This window comes from Eimeria maxima, genomic scaffold (genome assembly GCF_000499605.1).
Source record: "Eimeria maxima Weybridge genomic scaffold, Emw_scaff133, whole genome shotgun sequence".
In the NCBI taxonomy this organism is placed as follows: domain Eukaryota; phylum Apicomplexa; class Conoidasida; order Eucoccidiorida; family Eimeriidae; genus Eimeria; species Eimeria maxima.
This window is the reverse complement of record NW_013564311.1, coordinates 3,070-21,305: the sequence shown is the minus strand read 5'-3', so window position 1 is coordinate 21,305 and position 18,236 is coordinate 3,070. Positions and strand designations below refer to the sequence as shown.

General features: G+C 49.5%; 3 protein-coding genes across 3 annotated transcripts; 2 read left to right on the top strand and 1 right to left on the bottom strand.

The window, feature by feature from the left end:
• Nucleotides 1-909: 909 nt before the first annotated feature.
• On the top strand, nt 910-1,559 carry EMWEY_00016350 (multiprotein bridging factor type 1, putative; the record flags this gene model as incomplete). Its single annotated transcript, XM_013479717.1, has 2 exons — nt 910-1,176; nt 1,464-1,559. The coding sequence occupies 2 exons, from the start codon at nt 910-912 to the stop codon at nt 1,557-1,559; spliced, it is 363 nt and encodes a 120-aa protein (XP_013335171.1).
• A 2,613-nt stretch (nt 1,560-4,172) lies between these two features.
• EMWEY_00016340 (hypothetical protein, conserved) lies at nt 4,173-6,263 on the top strand (the record flags this gene model as incomplete). The annotated part of the gene is made up of 3 exons (XM_013479716.1): nt 4,173-5,045; nt 5,497-5,659; nt 5,848-6,263. 3 exons carry the CDS (start codon nt 4,173-4,175, stop codon nt 6,261-6,263), a joined length of 1,452 nt encoding a protein of 483 aa, XP_013335170.1.
• A 3,995-nt stretch (nt 6,264-10,258) lies between these two features.
• On the bottom strand, nt 10,259-13,401 carry EMWEY_00016330 (hypothetical protein, conserved; the record flags this gene model as incomplete). Its single annotated transcript, XM_013479715.1, has 3 exons — nt 10,259-11,481; nt 11,829-12,230; nt 12,630-13,401. The coding sequence occupies 3 exons, from the start codon at nt 13,399-13,401 to the stop codon at nt 10,259-10,261; spliced, it is 2,397 nt and encodes a 798-aa protein (XP_013335169.1).
• Between the last annotated feature and the right edge of the window lie 4,835 nt (nt 13,402-18,236).

Genomic DNA, 18,236 nt, shown 5'->3' with positions numbered 1-18,236 from the left:
CTTGCCGACACGTTGTGCAGTAGTTTGAGAAAATGTCCGGCAACTTTCAAGATTGGACACCCGTAACGTTTCAGAAAACAAGCCCTGGTGGTAGGCGCGTCGTGAAGGAGCAAGAAGTAAACAAGGCCCGGAGGGCGGGGGAGGTCATCGAGACAGAAAAGAAATGTGCGCAGGGCGTGAATGCGCGTTTACTTGGGCCTGCTCCAAGTATCCCGAACATTTGATTTGCTTTTCGCTTTCTACGCGGCACGGATTCCACTGAAACACCTCAAGGACTTCCCTACACGCAACCAGTCGTTCGTTGTTATTCGCATTTGGCCCATGTAGTATTAACGTTGTGACGTCAATTTGTCCACTTATCACTTGTTCGTTCTCTGTTCGGTGCAGTTTTAGGGGGCCGAAATAAAACAACGAAGGCAAACTCGATCGCGAAGTGAGCAACCAGTTTAAGCAATTGGCCCCTAGGCCGCTATATGCTTATGGGGCAATGTCTCGTGTGCATGTCCACTATGGTCCTTGCTGCTCGTTCCTTAGTGTGCTTGCATTGCTATTTGCCTTCTGCATACGTAATCTATGTCCCCGTTCGAAAGCTCGTAGCGTAGCATCCATGATTTGCCTGTCTGTACATATGTTAGGCCGTCTGCCAGACTACATTGTCGCTCTTTGGGATTCAGCTGCCCTTTTTTCGTTCATCTCACATTATTTATTTGTGTTTTCTTTTCTAGCCTTTTTTCCGGTTTCAATTTGGTGCTGGCTTTGTGCTTTTGTCGAACTTTCTCTGGCAAGTTTGAGCCCATGTTTACTGCCGCCTTCACTGGTTTGTCTTCGCTTCTTTGATAGCTTCCAGCGCCTTTGCGACATCTTTGGCAGGCTGTGGTGGAAGTGTAACCACAGACGTTTTTGGCAATGATGCAGGCGAGCGTTCGCGAGCAGAGGCATGTGGTCTTCATGTCTTTGCAGCCTCTCTGTTGCTTCTGTTGTCTGTCTTACTTTGTATCCATCTGTAGTGCCAAAAAAGTGGAGGAAGACACGGGCGACTACCATGTTGACCGAGTTTCCACGGACTTCTCCCGCGCGTTGGCGCAGGCACGGAGGAACAAGGGCATGACACAGGCTCAGCTGGCGCAGGCGATAAACGAGAAGCCGTCGGTTGTGAGCGAGTACGAAAGTGGGAAGGTAAGCAGCCTGAAGACTTCTTTCACTTCTAGTGCTGCGCAGTGTATAATTGCAATTTGGATCCCGAGTAGCATTTAGACGGGGAGCTGCACAGAGGGACAGGCAGATTTCTAAAGGCAGATTCAGTACGCGCCCACGGATTGTAAGGCGAGGATTAAGAATGCATTGGTGTTCAGTTGTGCTTGCTTATTGTAGCTCAGTTGCAAACCCCCCGCTGAGGGTCATACTGAGTGTAGGCCTACGCGAGGAGTAGACTGGTTGTGTGTGGTGGTTTGTTTTTCCCTTAGGCTATTCCTAACGGTGTGATTTTACAAAAAATGAGTCGTGCGCTGGGAGTCCAACTTCCAAAATGCAAGCAAAAGAAAAGAGTGGCAGATGAATGAAGCACTTGACGACGCTTCTAGGGTTAATTAGCTCATTGCTGTATACAGCGTACTGGCATGGAGTTTTGCTTCACGTGCTCACCTCGTATAGTGGGTGGGCACGGATGGGAGCTATTATCAGTCGAACAACTATTAGGCTTATACAGCCAAATAGCTGTTTTATTTGTTTGTTCGATGTAGTTTTACTCGTTATCTCCGGAAGTCGAGAGAAGGGATCTTACGCGCTTCTTATACGTTGACCATATATGTGGAGTCGGTGACATCTAAAGTATAGAACGCACATACGCTCGTCCTTTTTCCTGACTCTGCAGGAGACGTGGGCAGACAGACGGGCTGCTCGAAACATCAATTTCCCCTGTTTTCATTAGTAATACTGACCTGTTTAGGGGCCGCACTCCACAGTATGTAGACATAGGATGACGGTAGGAAAGATAAAGCAAAAAGGCAAAAGTTATTGCAGAACGTAGATGTGTGAGTGGTAGAGGGATATTCTATTGTAGTGGAGTGATTCACGGGAGAATCCCATTATCTGTGGCAGTTGTTGTACCCGGGGGAGTTCGGTTAAACGAACGGGAGTGGTCTACGAATCCGTAGAATGGCTGGTATGACTGGTATATGAATGGTGATACGGTAACGTGCTAGCACGTGTAGTTTCGAAGTTGTGCTTAGACCAGCGTTGTATTCGTCAACGCTACGCGAGAAAAGGCTGGACACCGTGGAGGATGTGGCGCGCAAGTCAAATGAAGGGCTGAGCATGAACAGCTACGGTGGATACAGAGTAGAGCACTGCAATTAATTGTCGAATCTTGCTGTGCTGGATCCCAACAAACAGCGCAGTATTGGGTGACTGGGGAGGTGCGAGGGACTATAGGCGAATGGTCGCTTTGTCTTCGTGGGTGACTGACCATAGGTGTCACTTTTGAACTCAAATTCAACAGAGATATTGTGAGGGTTTCGTGGCTGACGGAGCTATCTTTCTTCCAGTGTTTTCCGTACGGTCAGCTGCAGGGAATAGCAAGCGGTAGCTTTCATTTCTTGGGCAGGCAGGCGTTGATATGGAGAAGCTGCCCGTACTTATATATAGGTTGACAGATTCACAATTTGGCCGTTACAGTCGTGCAGAACAAGCGTGTAATAGTGAGGAATCCCATACATATGTCTAGTTGCCAAGCCCCTGCCCGCAGGAGCTGGGTTAGCCAGAGCTAAAAACTGCGCAGTACAGGAGGGCCCTGGTCAAGTAGGCCTAAATTTGTATGAAAGAGATCACCACCATAGCGAAAATAACGAAGACGAATGCTAAGGGAACCAACAAGGAAAATGTACAGCAAGCTGTAAAGGTGAGCCTCCTGCCGGAATCGAACCGGCGACCTTCCGCTTACTAAGCGGATGCTCTACCGACTAAGCTAAGAAGGCATGGTGTCGTCTGCAACATGTTGCGGTTAACGAAGGAGGTAAAGTGCAGGTATTCAACTTTCTCCTCATATATGTATGTAGTAAATATATCTCATGATATCTTTCCTGCCATGATGCTTCTTCCTCGGCACGACCACCAAAGTCCTCACCAGGACGGGCAAAGAGCGGCTGTTCCCCGCAGTAACCCGTTATATCTAGTAGAAAGTAGTAATGGATTATCTTCTTTAATAATAACAATAATACCCCAAGAATAATGCATGTGCTTAGTTGTATGCATCTCATGTAGCTGATGAGACCACCGTGATGAGTGTCGGGATGGCAGTTGCTGCGTTGATGAGGAGGACGCCGACGTACAGCGAAACCCCCAATATTGTGCTGCATTATCAAAGTCGTGCTTTACACATGCAATTTAAATGATTAATTAGCTCAACTTCCCAGTTGAATAGGGGTAAATTTACCCCATTCAGCGAATCCCGAAATCCCACTACTTTCAAACATGACCACCGCCGGTCCACTCGTTAGCTGAGTGGGAAAGCGTGCCCTACCACTTAAGTAAACTAGCACACAAGCCTGTTGTATTATTATAAGTATGCACACCTACAATGTTGAGCCATAAAAGCACTTTTTACCTTAATGGCAGCGTGCCCGTCGCTTTTCGTGGCTTTGATGTCTCGTCGCTTGCCGCCGGCGCGGAAAGGCAGCTCAAACGGCTTCCGCCGATGATGGTTTTGATGTGAACGTACGCATGTTATGAACAACGTCTGGTTCCTTTATTGTATCTCGTTTTGGAATCACCTGGGCTGAATGCCGTTTGTCAACGCAAAGCTATTACAGGTTCCCGTCAGAAGGGTGGGTTTCCACTTCTCGATGCCAATTGGCAGTCTTCGTCAGCTAAGCTCTACATGTGCTTGCTTTTTGCATTCGATCGGCCAATTTATGTGTTTATGACTTTGTAGCAGCAGCAGTTGTTCAGAGTGTGGAGAGAAAAGCGCTGACAGTAACTGCTGAAGAAACCTGAAGGCGAGCTAGGGAGCACGTGTCTTTCGTTGTCCACCATTCCATTCAGAGCTTCGTTGAGAATTCTCCTCAGCACCCTTTTCCTTGCTTCTATAATAGTCAGTCCCATCTTTTGTTGACAGGGGCGTTGTCTTATTCCTTCGCGCACTTGCAGTTCTCCGTGCCCTCAAGCCGCACTAGAAGATGTCGTCCATGGTTGCTCTGCACATTTCCCGTTTGCGCCAGGCGTTGCTGGCAAGCGTTATAGAGGCAGGGGAGGCCTTGAAGAAAGCTTTCAGGGCTGACGGGGCTTCGAGGGTCTCCCAGGTTGTCCCTTCCTTCGTAGACGGTCCACGTACACAGCATGATGAAGCGATACTACCCACGACAACAGCAGCACCCCAGAGTTCTTCACAGGTGTGTCTTATGGCTTCCGACCTTCCTGCTCCCAGAGATGTCTCCGAACAGGGCAAAACGACGGCGTCTGCCGTCGCCTGCGACCGTCCGTTCGAGCATGCAGCCCCACCGAGGGACGGTTTTGCAGGTTCGCGCAGTAGTAGGAGCTCCTCAAGAACCTTTGACAGTCGATTGAACGAATCAGAGGGTTGGTTTCTCACAGATATGATCTCTGGGTGCGAAGAGGGGAAACTGCGTGCCTACCGGATTCGAAAATGCACCAATGGCAGTGGCAGCAGAAGCGCAAGCAACGCAAGCAGCCGCAGTAAAGATCATGGAAGCATGATAATGGTCTCATCAGTCGAGTCTTTACTGTCTGTAGACAGAAATGCAGAAGACGTGGACGGTCTCAGTAGCGGTGGGTCATCCAAGGACGAGGAGGACAGCGGGTCAATGCCTGCCATTTCTGGCTGTGGTGCGCATCCTTCAACTGGCTCAATGATGACAGGAGACATTGTTCTCCCTCATGACGCACAACAGATGGAGGATCACACTGCAACTTTCCTTTCCGAATTGGAGAGGCAGTTTAAGAACGAGACAATCTTTATCAGCGACCGTAGTGGAGTGAGGCTTTATATGATCGACGCAGGACATGGCTGGAGCAGCTACCCTTCTCTAGAGGTAAATACAAGCGAGCAAAGCGTGGGGTAGCTAGAACGGGAGAGTTAGTACGTCATGGTGGCCTCCCTGACCTACCTGCACCATTGTGTTGGATGTGCACTGCGTGATATTAGCTTCAGTGCATGTACTCAGTACGTATACATTGTACTTTTATGTTGACACTCGTGGCATTGCCAGAGCATTGTATCGTTGTAGATTCCGTTTGCATACGCATTCGCCACTCCATGGCTCGGTATTCGTCCCATTGTCTTTCTGTGTCTCGATGTAACTCCAGATACCTTACATATCATTAGACGTGAGCGCACGTGCTTGCAACGACACAGTTAGCGTGTGAGCCCACATGTGTAGTAGTCGTGCAGTATAGATACAGATGCAGCCGTCCAACAATCAGGTGAACGTGAGCAAAGACCTGTATGCTTGTTTTAAACGGTCCCATGCCCTTTCCTTTCAGCATCTTCTACATTTCTTGGGTGAGGCTGTCAAGGTCTTCGGCGGTGATCACCTACGGGGGACGAAGTATTTGCTGCCCGTTGACGAAGCGGAGGTTTTAGTGGGTGAATTGCAAAAGTTAGCGCCGTCATCCTGGAAAGACATAGCTAGTGCCGCGAAGGCAGGTGAGGAAAGTAACCTGTCTGCACCCATTGAGGAAGCAGGTCGTATTTAATTCACGTCTGGAAGTAAGAGCGCCGTTAGATGGCATTGTTCTAGGGTGGTTCGGCAAGCATTTGGGGCCAACTTCTGGGGGCATGTCGACATGATGCTTTTCTTGAGCTGCATGCGTGTCTTAATTGCTTCTCCTCAGCTAGCCCACAAATTTTGTTCGCAATCGCCGCACGTCTTGTTCTCGTCGAGTTGAGAGCAGCGGCAGTTGCTTGGGTTACTGAGGTAGGAGCAGTGACAGTGACAACTGCCAATGGATCTGCCGCTGCTGTGGGAGCGGCAGCAGCAACAGTGGGGGAGACGGCATCAGCAGCAACGGGTGCAGCCAGTCTATGCACTATTGGTTCTGCAGCACTCGCAGCCGCACCTTGGGTGATTCTGGTTGGTGGTATTGCCTGCGGGGCACTATGCTTTATACGTGAACTACGCAATGCAGAATGGAAGGTTTCTCGGTTTCACACCGATGAGACCGGGCATAGTAAACAGAAGGAGGACGTGCCGCAGGGAGCATTCAGCGACCATTGCATCGTCAAGTGGGGCCAAGCAGCAGGTCAATAGTTGGGGGAGACTCTACCCAGAAAAAAGTTGGGATACACGGATGCGATGCGCCTATGGTGGTTGCATACCTGTCAGAAGTTGTGATGCCCCCAGATATCATTCTTCGTCACGAAGGGTTTGCATCAGAAATTGCGGGAGTAGCTGTTAAGGTGCTTCAACCGCAGCGACTGGCGCAAAACAAGGTTGCAACTGCTGCGACAGGAGCAGAATATATTGTTGTTCTATTGTATTGGAGTAAAAACAGGAGGATTGCGTGAGTGCTTGTCTTGAGCGCCAATTTGCGTGTATTGGTATTGTTTGGCGCTGCTGGTGCACATTGTTCGGCGTTGCTGGTGCTTTGGGCATCATTGCTGCCTCTGGCGCACAAGGGGCTCAACAACAGGAGGACGTGCTTTGGGATCATTGGTTTTCACTACTGTTGTGCTGCTTCATTAGCCTGTTTAATGGAATTTGGGAATATTTTGTGAATGTATCACTTGCATCACTGCAATCCATGTATTGCGGGAGATGTGGAAACGTATGCAAGGGGAGGGAAGGAAACTGCGAAAGGCCGAGTAGGAGCTCTGAGCTTCAACTCGCAGCAGTCTGAATCCACGTAAATTAGTGCCGATTGACGAACGAGAACGTCCTAATTTGCGTGGTGCGTGCTTCCAGCGTTTTGCTATGGAACGGTTGCCTGCTACAGGGGACCTGTACCTTAACCACAGTATGAGGAGAGCGGGTTGGCTAAGCTGCTCCAGGCCTCGAGGTTGCTGAAGTTCTTGTCAGCCCTGCGTAGAGCAGGGCTGCCAACAAGGGGCTGAGGCTGTAGCGTGCACTGGTCTGTTAAGTGGATCGGAATCATATAGTGCAGTAGCGAACTGGAAGAGAGTAGGCTTTCCCGCACGCATATAGCACGCCTATGGGATTTAGCTCTATGAGATGCCACCGAAGGATGGAGGAGGAGAGGAAGCATCAAAAGCATGGGATTCCATAGTGAAATGCGTTGGATGCGGTTTGCACGCAAACACAAGCGTGCGCAGGCGTACAAGCTATGGCAGGAGAGGCAAGCTTCGGCCTTCGCATAGAGCGAACCTATCTGCATTGCTGTCTTTTTCAGGAGCCTGCATGCGCTGAACCACGAAGTTTACTGCACTACAAAATAAATTTTACAGCTACGCGGCCACCATCAGCCAACGCTCACGTAGGGTATCGGCTTGCCAACTGCTGAGCAGAAGAGCTGCCGGCACTCTTACAAGATAGACGGGAATAAACGGGCTTGTAAATTCTTGCAAAGGGGATTGGAATGCATTTTGTAACATGGGTTGGAGTGGCGGTTGCAGCGACGCAACGAAGGCCGCCTTCTCTCCCGATCAGCCTCATTACCTTACTATGCTCTCCACATGCGGCCTGGTAAAAGCATGGATTGCCTTCTTTCGTCAATTCTGTTTGTACTAAGTGTTGTTAGCCCTCTGGCGCTAGGGGAGATCCCTGTTGAATACAGAGGAGCCCATCTGCAACTCCCGTTTCGCTGTACAACGAAGATTCGGTGCACAGGTCACCTGGAGACGTGAAAGAGATTCAGTTGTTTTTTGTGAAATAGTACCTTATTTATAATTTTTTATTCGTCTGCAACTCTGGACAGGCCACTGCGAAGTCTCAGGACTTTAACGGTTTGCTGTGTCTTGCTAGCAAATGGTGTCGCCTCAGGGCAGACCGTGCGCTCCGTATTAAATGAAGAATTAGTAGTGTTTACAAAACAAATAGATTTGGCTGATCAGTTGCCATTTTAATTCTTTTATTTCTTTTTTGGGTGTCGTACCAGCCGCTACTAAACCTTCCGGGCTGCTCAGTCCCACCAGGCCGCTATGTGCACCGTGGAGCACCTGGTGGCCCCTAGGGGAGTGCAGAGCACTTCTTTTGGAATATTGTGCTTGTTTCACTAAGATATGTATTATTTGTGTACATAAACAAAACTGCGTACTAAGGAGAACAGAAGCCTATTTCGCTGCTCATCTGAGCGGCTCACACTGGCTGCCGGCCCCGGGGTGTCGTAGTGCAGGGGAAGGGTTAAGTTGAAACGCTCTTTTGGACCCTCTCAGGGGGCCTCATTCTCGAGAATTTGAGTTTATTGGTGAGCCTTTGGAATCTAGATAGATGCGTGCTTCCCCGTGCATTTCTCTGACATCGGGGCCCTGCACAAGGTTTTCTCTTAGACACCTAAGGAAAGTCCCGCTTCTGTCCGCTATTTTGAATTCCGATTGCGTCTTTCCGTGTGTTTGTCCATCTTTCTGGTCATTTGAAGTCCCTCACTGTTCGAATAAATGGCCGTTTCACAACCCTCCACAACAGCCCAGCCCCGCCACGGGTAGGCTCTCAGCGATCTTCCGAGATCTGGAGCATTTGCGGGCGCTTATCCCGCAAATTGTCCAGTCCTTGTCCTTCAAATCTACATTGTGTGCTTGGTTGTGGCGGCTTATGGAAGGAAATGGCTGATGCGCCGCCTTCCAGGGGCCTTCTGAGTTTAACTTCCGAACTCCTTGTCTTAGAAGGTGCATTGTGTCGCTTTCCGGTTTTTTCAGGCAACGAAAATTGACCATTGTGCATCGTTGAACTCGTTTGAACTGTGCTGCATGTGTCCTCAGGGCTGCATCTGTCATCTCCTTTTTCTGGGGCTCCGAGGATGTGGGACAGAAAGTTTGTAATCCGCAATGCGGATATGCCTGATGAAATGCAGCAGGATGCGATCGACTGCGCGAATCAAGCTTTGGAGAGATATAATATAGAAAAGGATATAGCGGCACACATCAAGAAAGAATTCGACAGGAAGCACAACCCCACCTGGCATTGTGTTGTGGGCAGGAACTTCGGTTCCTACGTTACCCACGAAACGCACAACTTCATCTACTTTTACATTGGTCAGGTGGCGGTTCTTCTATTCAAGTCCGGATGAGATGAAACGAGCACTACGAAAGGGATCTTCGAGAACTCCCTCCCCTCGTAATTGCCCTCCCCCCTTAGTTTCTCTCCTCATATATCTCCCCTGTGTTTCTATTAACAGACCTTGCCGCAAGACAGGTCTGCCTTGCTTAAGGCAGGTCTGTTTTGAGGACTTTATGGGGGAGACTTTAGTAGCCGCAACGCGCATCCCCGTGCTCGTATGCATACATGAGCAATGTGCATACATCTGTGTATGCACAAGACACCAGCTGATTTTTAGTGTAGTCGCTCTCTTCGCTGGCTTCCCGGAAGAGAGGAAAGTGCGATGAGACAGTGCCAGACGTTGACACAGTAACTAAGGTTCGACGAGTGACAGGAGGGACCATCCGGTTCTCAATTTTCGCCTCGGTCTTTTAAGATCTTTTCTGCGCTTCGCTCTTACTCAAGTGCACTTTAAAGATATATATATGTTTAGGCGTTTTGCTGAGAATTGCAGGAGAAGGGTTATGAGGAGCTGCGATAACAAGCGGGTTACTGATGGAGTGACACTGCAGAGACTGAGTGATGCCTGCGAGCAACAGCCGATAGCTAGGAGGGTAAGGGCAACAGCTGTAGTGCCCAGCAGCCTGCTCAGGGGTTGCGGAGACGTCTGGGCTGAAGTCGCTCTCCATGTCTCTCAGTTCAAGCAATTGGCACTGTCTTGTTGTCGGTTGTATACACTCAACTTAGCAGGGCTCACACTAAAAGGGAACGGAGGGTGCCCGCCCAGACTCACGAAGGCAACACTGATGTGCCCGCCACATTCACAACGGCCGTAGAGTGCAGAGCAGCGGGTAAAGATGAAGGATGGTTTGTCAACAAAAGTCAAGGATAAATACACAGGCGAAAAGCCGCCTTCCTTTTCCCACAAGACAAATAAAAGCGGCAAAATTGAGTAGAAGGCCAACGTACTCGGCGGTGGCAATTCTACAACGACGGATCGCCCTCTACCCTCGGGTTCATTGAACTACCTTCTTGCCGTTTGAAAACTACTACGTCGGCAAAGGTCATGTTCTGCAGTTAGGGTCGATCCCTTCTCAAGGTGTCGCCTTCAACATATCATTTGTTTCTATTCCCTCTGCCACAGTTGTATCTTCGTCCATGCCCAAGTTCATATCGAAGCTCGCCTCATGCGTGTGTGATTCACTACTGAATGAAGCGGTGACGTCAATCTCGCCGGCTCTTAAAGAGGACAAACGAAGGCTCCTCCTTTCTCTGAGCATGTCTGCCACAGTTCGTCCATTAACAGACCCCACTAATTTAGTAGTGAGGTACGCCATGAGCAGAAACGCCGCAGACAGCCAAACGTCCCACACGATGTTTCCAACTGCAGTGCGCTTCAACTCACGGTGCTGCGGCTCCCCTACCTTCTGCCAGAGCAGCTGTAAGTAAGTTATGCGTCCTTCCCCACCCTCTTTTTCTGAGCCGTGCTTGTCATTTGCCACGGCTGGCACACCCAGGTCCCCTATCTTCTTTACCTGTGCACCGACGCTGGCAGTTGCTACTTTCGACGGCTGACCACCAGTGCTTCCATCCGCTGGCTCTGCTCCCTCGTGACCGGTGTTATCCTGCGTCGCTGCCTCTGGAGCACTGGTCTCTTTGCCAGCTGTCTGCTCTGCCTTACGAACTGTCTCGTCAGTTGGGTTCTCCCTTATGCCTTGGGAAGGATGAGCATCCCTTGCTGCCCGTGCAATGCCTTGCTGCCCGTTTACCCCAGAAGTTTCCCCTTGCATACTCAGCACTTTGTGAAAAGGGCGGAAGTGTCCTCCCACGTCCTCAAACGTGAATATCAGTTCTGCCTCGCTCTGGAACAGCAAACCTAGCGTGATGCGTCGTTTGTTGCTTAGTGTGGTCACTGGGACGTAGATGACGAGCCTGTCGTCACTTTCTATGAAGGTGATCGCACCTTCAGTCCTGTGCTTCCTGCGGTCTTTCCCCCCTTTCGCGTACAACTGGAGCATTTCAGAGGCAATTGTATCAAGCAACTCCATTTGCTTGGGGTCCCACCCGCGCAAGGCAATATCCGTTGATTTCTTTGCTTCTTTGGATCTCCCCGACACCCCGACAGGGAATGACACCCTACACTCTCTTTTCAAGTTGAAAATAGACAGCTCCGGCGCTGCCTTCTCTGCCCGCTGCACAAATCTGTCGTTAGACCGAATGAGAGAATGAAACGCCGCATTTAGCCCCAAAGTTGGAATCATGGCCAACACGAGACCGATCACCCCACGACGGACCACGTCCAATCCGTCCATCACCACTGCAAATACCACACACCCCAACGAGCAATGGATGCTCGCTTTGTCTTGAGCGCATGCCTAGTAGATAATGTACTCTGATGCATCCAGCAGTTGGCTCTCAAGCACTGCAAATTACAAAAAAAAATTGGTGCCAAGAATATGCAGGGCACAATGGCGCTAAATTCGACTTCAGCAGGGCTACAACTGTGTGTCTCACGCTTGTCACCATGTTTCCGCTCTAAGTACAGCACCAATCGCCTCCTTTGATAAATACAAGTACACGGAGCAAACATGTTTAAGTACTGGAATTCACAAATCGACAGACTAGTCGATGCGGCTACACATATGGACGGGTGCTTCTGCTTACGTTCTCTTTTGCGTTGTCCTCTTATGTCGGGTAGGCAGTCAAGTTCCACAGGGTCACCGAACCTCTCGCCCCTCTTTAGGCGGCATTGGCGAGGTGCAAAAGCCTCCAATGCTCTTTCTCGCTGGAGTTTATCCCACAGTTCCATCCTGTCCAGCTCATGGGTTTCTCGTGCATCCGTTGCTCTGCTTTGCCGCTGCTGCTGCGCATGCAGTTCTGCAAGCTCCAGCAGCAGCCACTGCTCAGCTTTTATTCCCTCAGTCGTAATGGGTAGCAAGCGAGAGGGCGGGATCGTAATTGCCACGTTATCTCGCAGGCGCAGGCGGGCTCCGACGCCCATTGGCCTAGACACGTCGGCGTAAAGTTCCACATCCACCTCTACGGACCACGGTCCAGGGAGGAACTCTAAAAGCCAAAAAAGCGGAAATGCACAAAAGGGAGGGCAACGCCAACTTTCATGTGTAACCTTAGCAGTAAATAGAACAAATGCGCCTGCAATGCCCGCCCGGCGACTGTCTTACATATTGCGCCCTACCTCAGCACACGCCTCTAGAAAATAAGACCCCAAAACAAAGTCAGCAGCTTTACCATAGATACACAAGACCATACAGGTAATGCTACTGCGTGGAGCAACTTCTTCGAAATTTCTACCACCAATTTTGCAAGTCATCATAATACGCCATCGACGCGATCACGCTATCATTTCTGCTTTTTCCTCAGGGAATGCAGAATGCATGCATCAAAACTACAGCAAAGGCAAAGCAAAAGAGGGCAGAACTGGGGCAGCTACAGCGTTGCACTCACCCAAATGAGCCGTTTCGTTCTCCGCGTGCCTCGACAATAGTAACGGCTGGCCCTTTTGCAGACAGAAAACTGTAGCCTTTTCACCTGAAATTAAGGGTCCAGCGCTGTCATGACCTGCAGGGATCAGTATCTGGGAGGGAGCCACGGGAATTGTAGAGGGCATTTTGGAGGAGAAGGCGGCAGGCAGCTGCGAGGTGTACTTCACGTGCAGGTGAAGATGGCCCCTGTTAAATTCGTTTGCTTCATCGGCATCCACTTTTATAACTTCGATCTCTGCAAACCATGGCGCCTCCGTACATATGGCAAAAAACAAAGGCGTCTCCAAAGACGCGAGGCTCCTCCTGGGACTCCACCCAAACCGTTTGTTCAGATTCGCACACTGCCCACGTATTGCGTTAGGCCCCGGATTGTTGGGAAGAGAGGAGACAAAGTCCCTCAATTCCCTGTCCTTGATAGTCTCTGGTGCCAGCCAGGGGGATTGAGCAATTGCCTCGTCTGTTTTGTATCGGTTAACGTCGATCCAAAGACGGCATTCCCCTAGTGCCCTCTCCAGTGCCGTGTCCTCAGTGTAGGCACTCAGTAAACTTGAGAACTGTGGGGTGTGCAGGATCTCCGCGGGAACTGGGGTCAATTTCACCTCATTCACGGACATACCACCACGGAGGGGAGACACTGCCTCCATCAAACTCTGCTCGTGCAAGTCCATAGCCCCAACTGCAGCTCGGCCGGCAACGAGAACACTCGAAAGCAGTACATACCTGCAGAGTGCCATCTTTGCGCAAGCTGTAGAGACTCCCGAGAGATGTAGGCAGTAGAAGGGCCCACCGGCTACAACACCAGTGGTCACACCGCCTGGGTTGCCTCGGCGCCAATTGCAGCGCGAGAGCCAAGGGAGCCCTTGTGCCTGCAATGGAGGCCTTTGCGCCTTATAGGGCACTGCAAGGCCTTCCTCGTTTCTCACCAATCAATAACTTCTTCAGAAGATTGTACATCGGCATATTGTTTAGGCCCTGTCGCTTCATCCATCCAAAACTGCGCTTGTTACGGCGCGATCTCCCCCCCTGGCCTGGAGGGGCACAGTTTGGCAAGCAATGCCAATCGACTCAGCAGTGAGATCTCCCAAGGCCTCACCTTCTGCAAATACTACTGGAGAAAGGTGAAGGGCCCAATACGGTAGTTGGGCGCAAGCGAGAGCATCGGGAACACTTGGCGACAACTATCTCCTTCGCTCTTTCCCCACTGCAACAAGGGCAATATGTCCCTAAGAGAAAAACAAACATGTAAAAATTATGTTGGAAGATTAAATGTATTTATGCACAGATTCATTCAATTGCTTAAATAGCTAGGCCTACGGGACCGTCCTTCTGGGCGCGCTCAGCCCCGTCTATTGACGGCCGGATGCAGAAAAATTCGGCCGTATGTCCCTTTTTCGGCCACCAATATATCTGAAAACAGTGCAAATACACACTATAATATACATAACAGCCTGAAAATACGCGTTTTGTTTTAATAACACATTAACCAAAGGCGGGGGCGCGACGAGCCGCGATGCTCAGATTGTACCTGTAGTGCACAGGCGGTACAATGTGGCTCTGGTGTGATCTCTAGTAGCTCATGAGAATAATTATGACATTAAGAACTAAGAAAGGGAATTAATGCTGCTAAAAGTTCTAACAATAGAGCACCGTAGGTGGAGCCATAGGTTAGTAGGATTACCCTGCCAGCTGCCACTATCGGCAGTGTAGCGCAATTCCTAGTCACTACTTGGGCACCAGGTAGGCCCCTCTAGATATCTGGTTGAAAAGGAAATAGAATTATTACTATATAGGAGTGTTATGCCTATGAATATGACTTTGGTGGATTGCAGTTATAGGTCTGGCTCCTGACCGTGCCATCACCGTTGATATCCCCCCGTCATCCTCTAGGTTGGGCGCTGACACCCAGCCATGACCGGGGTCAACTCGGAACACAGTTCCTTTGGTGAGAGATGGCAAGGGAGACGAGACAACGCATCGATCACTTGGTTGTGCGCGCCCGGCAAATAAGTGATGATGAGGTGGGGAAACTCCGACAGAAAATCTATCCATCGAGCAGTTCGTCCTCGTAATGGCTTTGATGCTTTGATCGTTTGTAAATGAGTAAGTGCATGGTTGCCTGTGTATGCGGTGACCTTCGCAACTCGCAGCAACTGAGCCCATTTGTCGAGAGCGGTGACCAGCGCCAAAAGTTCCTGATCATAAATCGAGTATTTCTGCTGTGCGAGGTTCATGATCTGACCGAGGAATCCAATTGGCTGACCCGCTTGTATAAGATCCCCTCCTATTGGATATCCTGATGCATCGGTGTATAGGTCAAAAGGCTTTGCGGTGTCTGGAATCTGTAAAGCGGTATAATCAATCAGTCGTTGTTTGAGTTCTCTCACCGCGTCAGTATGAGATTCTGTCAATTCAAAGGGTGTCCCTTTTCGTGTAATTCCAATAAGAGGTCAAGCTATGATTGCGAATTTCGGACCAATGAACATGCGGCAGTAGTTAGCGGTGTCTAGGAAATGACGGACTGGAGCCGCATTTTCCAGTACTTCGGGCCACATCCTTATTGTTGTTATCTGCTGCGGGTTTAATTCCCTCTGCACTAATCGTGTATCCCAAGTATGTAAGTTCCCGTTTGGCAAATTTACACTTTGGAAACTTCCTTATTTCCCACAACTGCAGGCGCTTGTTTATTAATCACAATTTGCCTCCATCCGTAGTCTCCAGGTTTTCGGAAAGCAGTATTTCTACAATATCAAATATTGTGGCTCAATTTCAGCTCATATTCCTCCTCGGATAAGGACAAGGACGCCGCATTACACTCGGTAGCAACCAATGGTTCACCGGCTGCAGGTGCAGAAACATGCTCCACTCCTACAGCATCTAACACATAAGATACCCACGCTGCTGCAGTTACGGCTAAGCTCAACAACGGTCAACGGTTCAAGCACTACAGCATCGACAGTGATCTATTGTGGTCTGGGACGAAACGTGTACTTCGGGGATTGCATATGCATTCTGCTCATAGTTCGCTTATCGCCGAAGCAGTGGCTCAACTATCCTTTGATCGTGCCTGGAAGCTCGTTGGTTTTCCGGCAAGCACCAATCCCGAAAAGGATCCGAAGCTTGTCAGAATTTTTTGGCGACAATTCATGAATCGGCTTAGCTTAGAGCGTAACATGGCCAAAGAAAATAATCCGGAGGCCGACGGTGAGACAGAAAGCCGGAACTGCGCCCTTGTTCACTCCTTGCAACTCTATATCCACCAAAGTTCATCAAAGTGGCTAGGGTTTTTCCTTTCTGCCGAATGGGTTTATAATTCAACTCTGCTCTATTGCACTTATGGCTCTCTGGCATCTACCTAGACACGCCGCTGGCCGGCTCGCCTTTATTTTTCTAGACCTGGTTTTCGTAATCCAGCCCTGTACGTCCCCAGCCTCAAGGTTCCCCACGCAAGTAACAATAGGACGAAAACCAGTTGGAACACTACAGAAGCATTAGAGAAAGAACAATGGAAAACGACTTTCAGCAGCTACTTTCAGCTCGTCGGACACGGTTTTGGTGGATTCCCAGCGCCTCTGAAGCATGTAGGAGAGCACGCAGCCGCAGCAGTTCTAGATATTTGCTGTGCTTGCTTGACTCAATGCATTGGACTACACCGTCGTCTTCCCCATTACTTGGTTCTGTATAATGGCTCAACGAATCACTCGAATACCCCGGAACATTGCAAAAAAATGCCAGCAACGTCGGGGCGATAAAACACATGGAAACGGTATTACACGACCTTGCAGCGTTATACAAATGTCACAGAAACGAGCCTATTATGTTGAATAGTCTTGGGACCCTCAGCCTGCACGGGTTTCTTGCTGCCAGCTTTTATATTGAGGCGCGCGGTTCCCTCATGCAAGACGGCATTGCGTTCTGTTTAACTGCCCTTAAGATGAGATTGAATATATGCTAAAAATGCAAGAAACTGCCTATTATGTTGAATAGTCTTGGGACCCTCAGCCTGCACGGGTTTCTTGCTGCCGGCTATTATATTGAGGCGCGCGGTTCACTCACGCAAGACGGCATTGCGTTACCGGCAAGCAACCAATCGGCTTAGTACTGGAAGTGCTGCTGTAATAAAACGAAGTGAGAGAAGAGCAAAAATATCCGAAGGCAGCATCTGCTTAGCAACAACAGGAGCTAACCGTAGGTCCAACGCACCTGAATTTGGCACAGGAGCCCTTAGTTAGCCTCACTATACGGCCGGTAAGCAAGCAGAAGCCTTCACCAGCGGTATAAGCTGCTAATACATGCAGCAAAAATATTTAGTCGAGCCCTGTCTACATTTGTTCTAGCAAGGTGCGTTGCAACCCGTGCTGGCCGACTCCTCTCCCGCATCCCCGGGCATATGGCCGCTAGGCACTGTAGACGAATGCCAATTGTTCTCAAGTAACTCTGATCAAGCACGCCAACTCAATTCCACTTCAGGTAGAAGTAGTCCTTGGATCAGACCAAGAACTCACGTTACAATCGATATAACCAACACACGACGATGAGCACAACATACACATGAAGCACCCGCGGAATTACCCCTTGTAACAGGAAGGAAACCCATTAAGAAGGTCCTGCGTACACAAAATGTTCACAGAGAAATTCATACAGAAGCTCGGAAAGGATAAAGCAGTTGTTTGTAAGCGAGCCTTTCCGACCAAAGCACAACCAGTGGACTCAACGGTGCACAACCAGTGGACTCAACGGTGTCTACCTGCCCCAGAGACAGTATCCCTGTAGCTTCACGTTACTGCAAGTGACAACTTGCACTCTGAGATACTGAATATTTATGGTCAATCTTTCATTTCATTACACAATCAGCTCGTTTGTGGCCTACCAGCAGTAACGACTGAGTGTAACGCCCGGGTAGGCGGTCCGCACTACTTTTAGCAGAACCGCGTCCTCTACTCCTAGCTGTCGACAAATATCTTGCTTTCTGAGTCCACTTGCCCGTTCAGTTATTAAAATGAGTTCCCAAACACGTTCGACTTATACGGCCACCCAGGGAGGCACCCAGCAATCAGAACAGGACTGACTGGAAAAAATACAGTTGTGTTACCGGTACCTCCATTGCTTTTAGCCAGTATTTAAAAACCTAACGGGGAGAAACCAAACCGAGAGAAAATAATACTTCCCTACGAACAGCTTTTCCCAAAACAGGGCCGACGCGGTCGTCCCTGCACAGCAAGTTCGCTCTAGGTTCATATGGTGCTTTCTCTACTATAGATTCACGACCTCCCTTCCTTATATAACGCATACTCCCTTTTCCTGAATATTAAGCTACTAAAAGCCATAATTCGCAAATATGGTAGTGCTTACTCCGCACCAGTACTACCACTGTCATTCGCTGACTTACGACACCAACCGAGCTACACCTCCCTAGGCACCCTGCCCCTAAACCATGGTAGTACCGACTCCTTTCTACTAACAATTTATCCAAATTTCTAACATTTAGCATTACCTTCGCCCCTGTCCGACTTATACCCACATTACACTACTCAACCTATTGTAGTGCAGTGCACTACACTGGGGGCTGCAT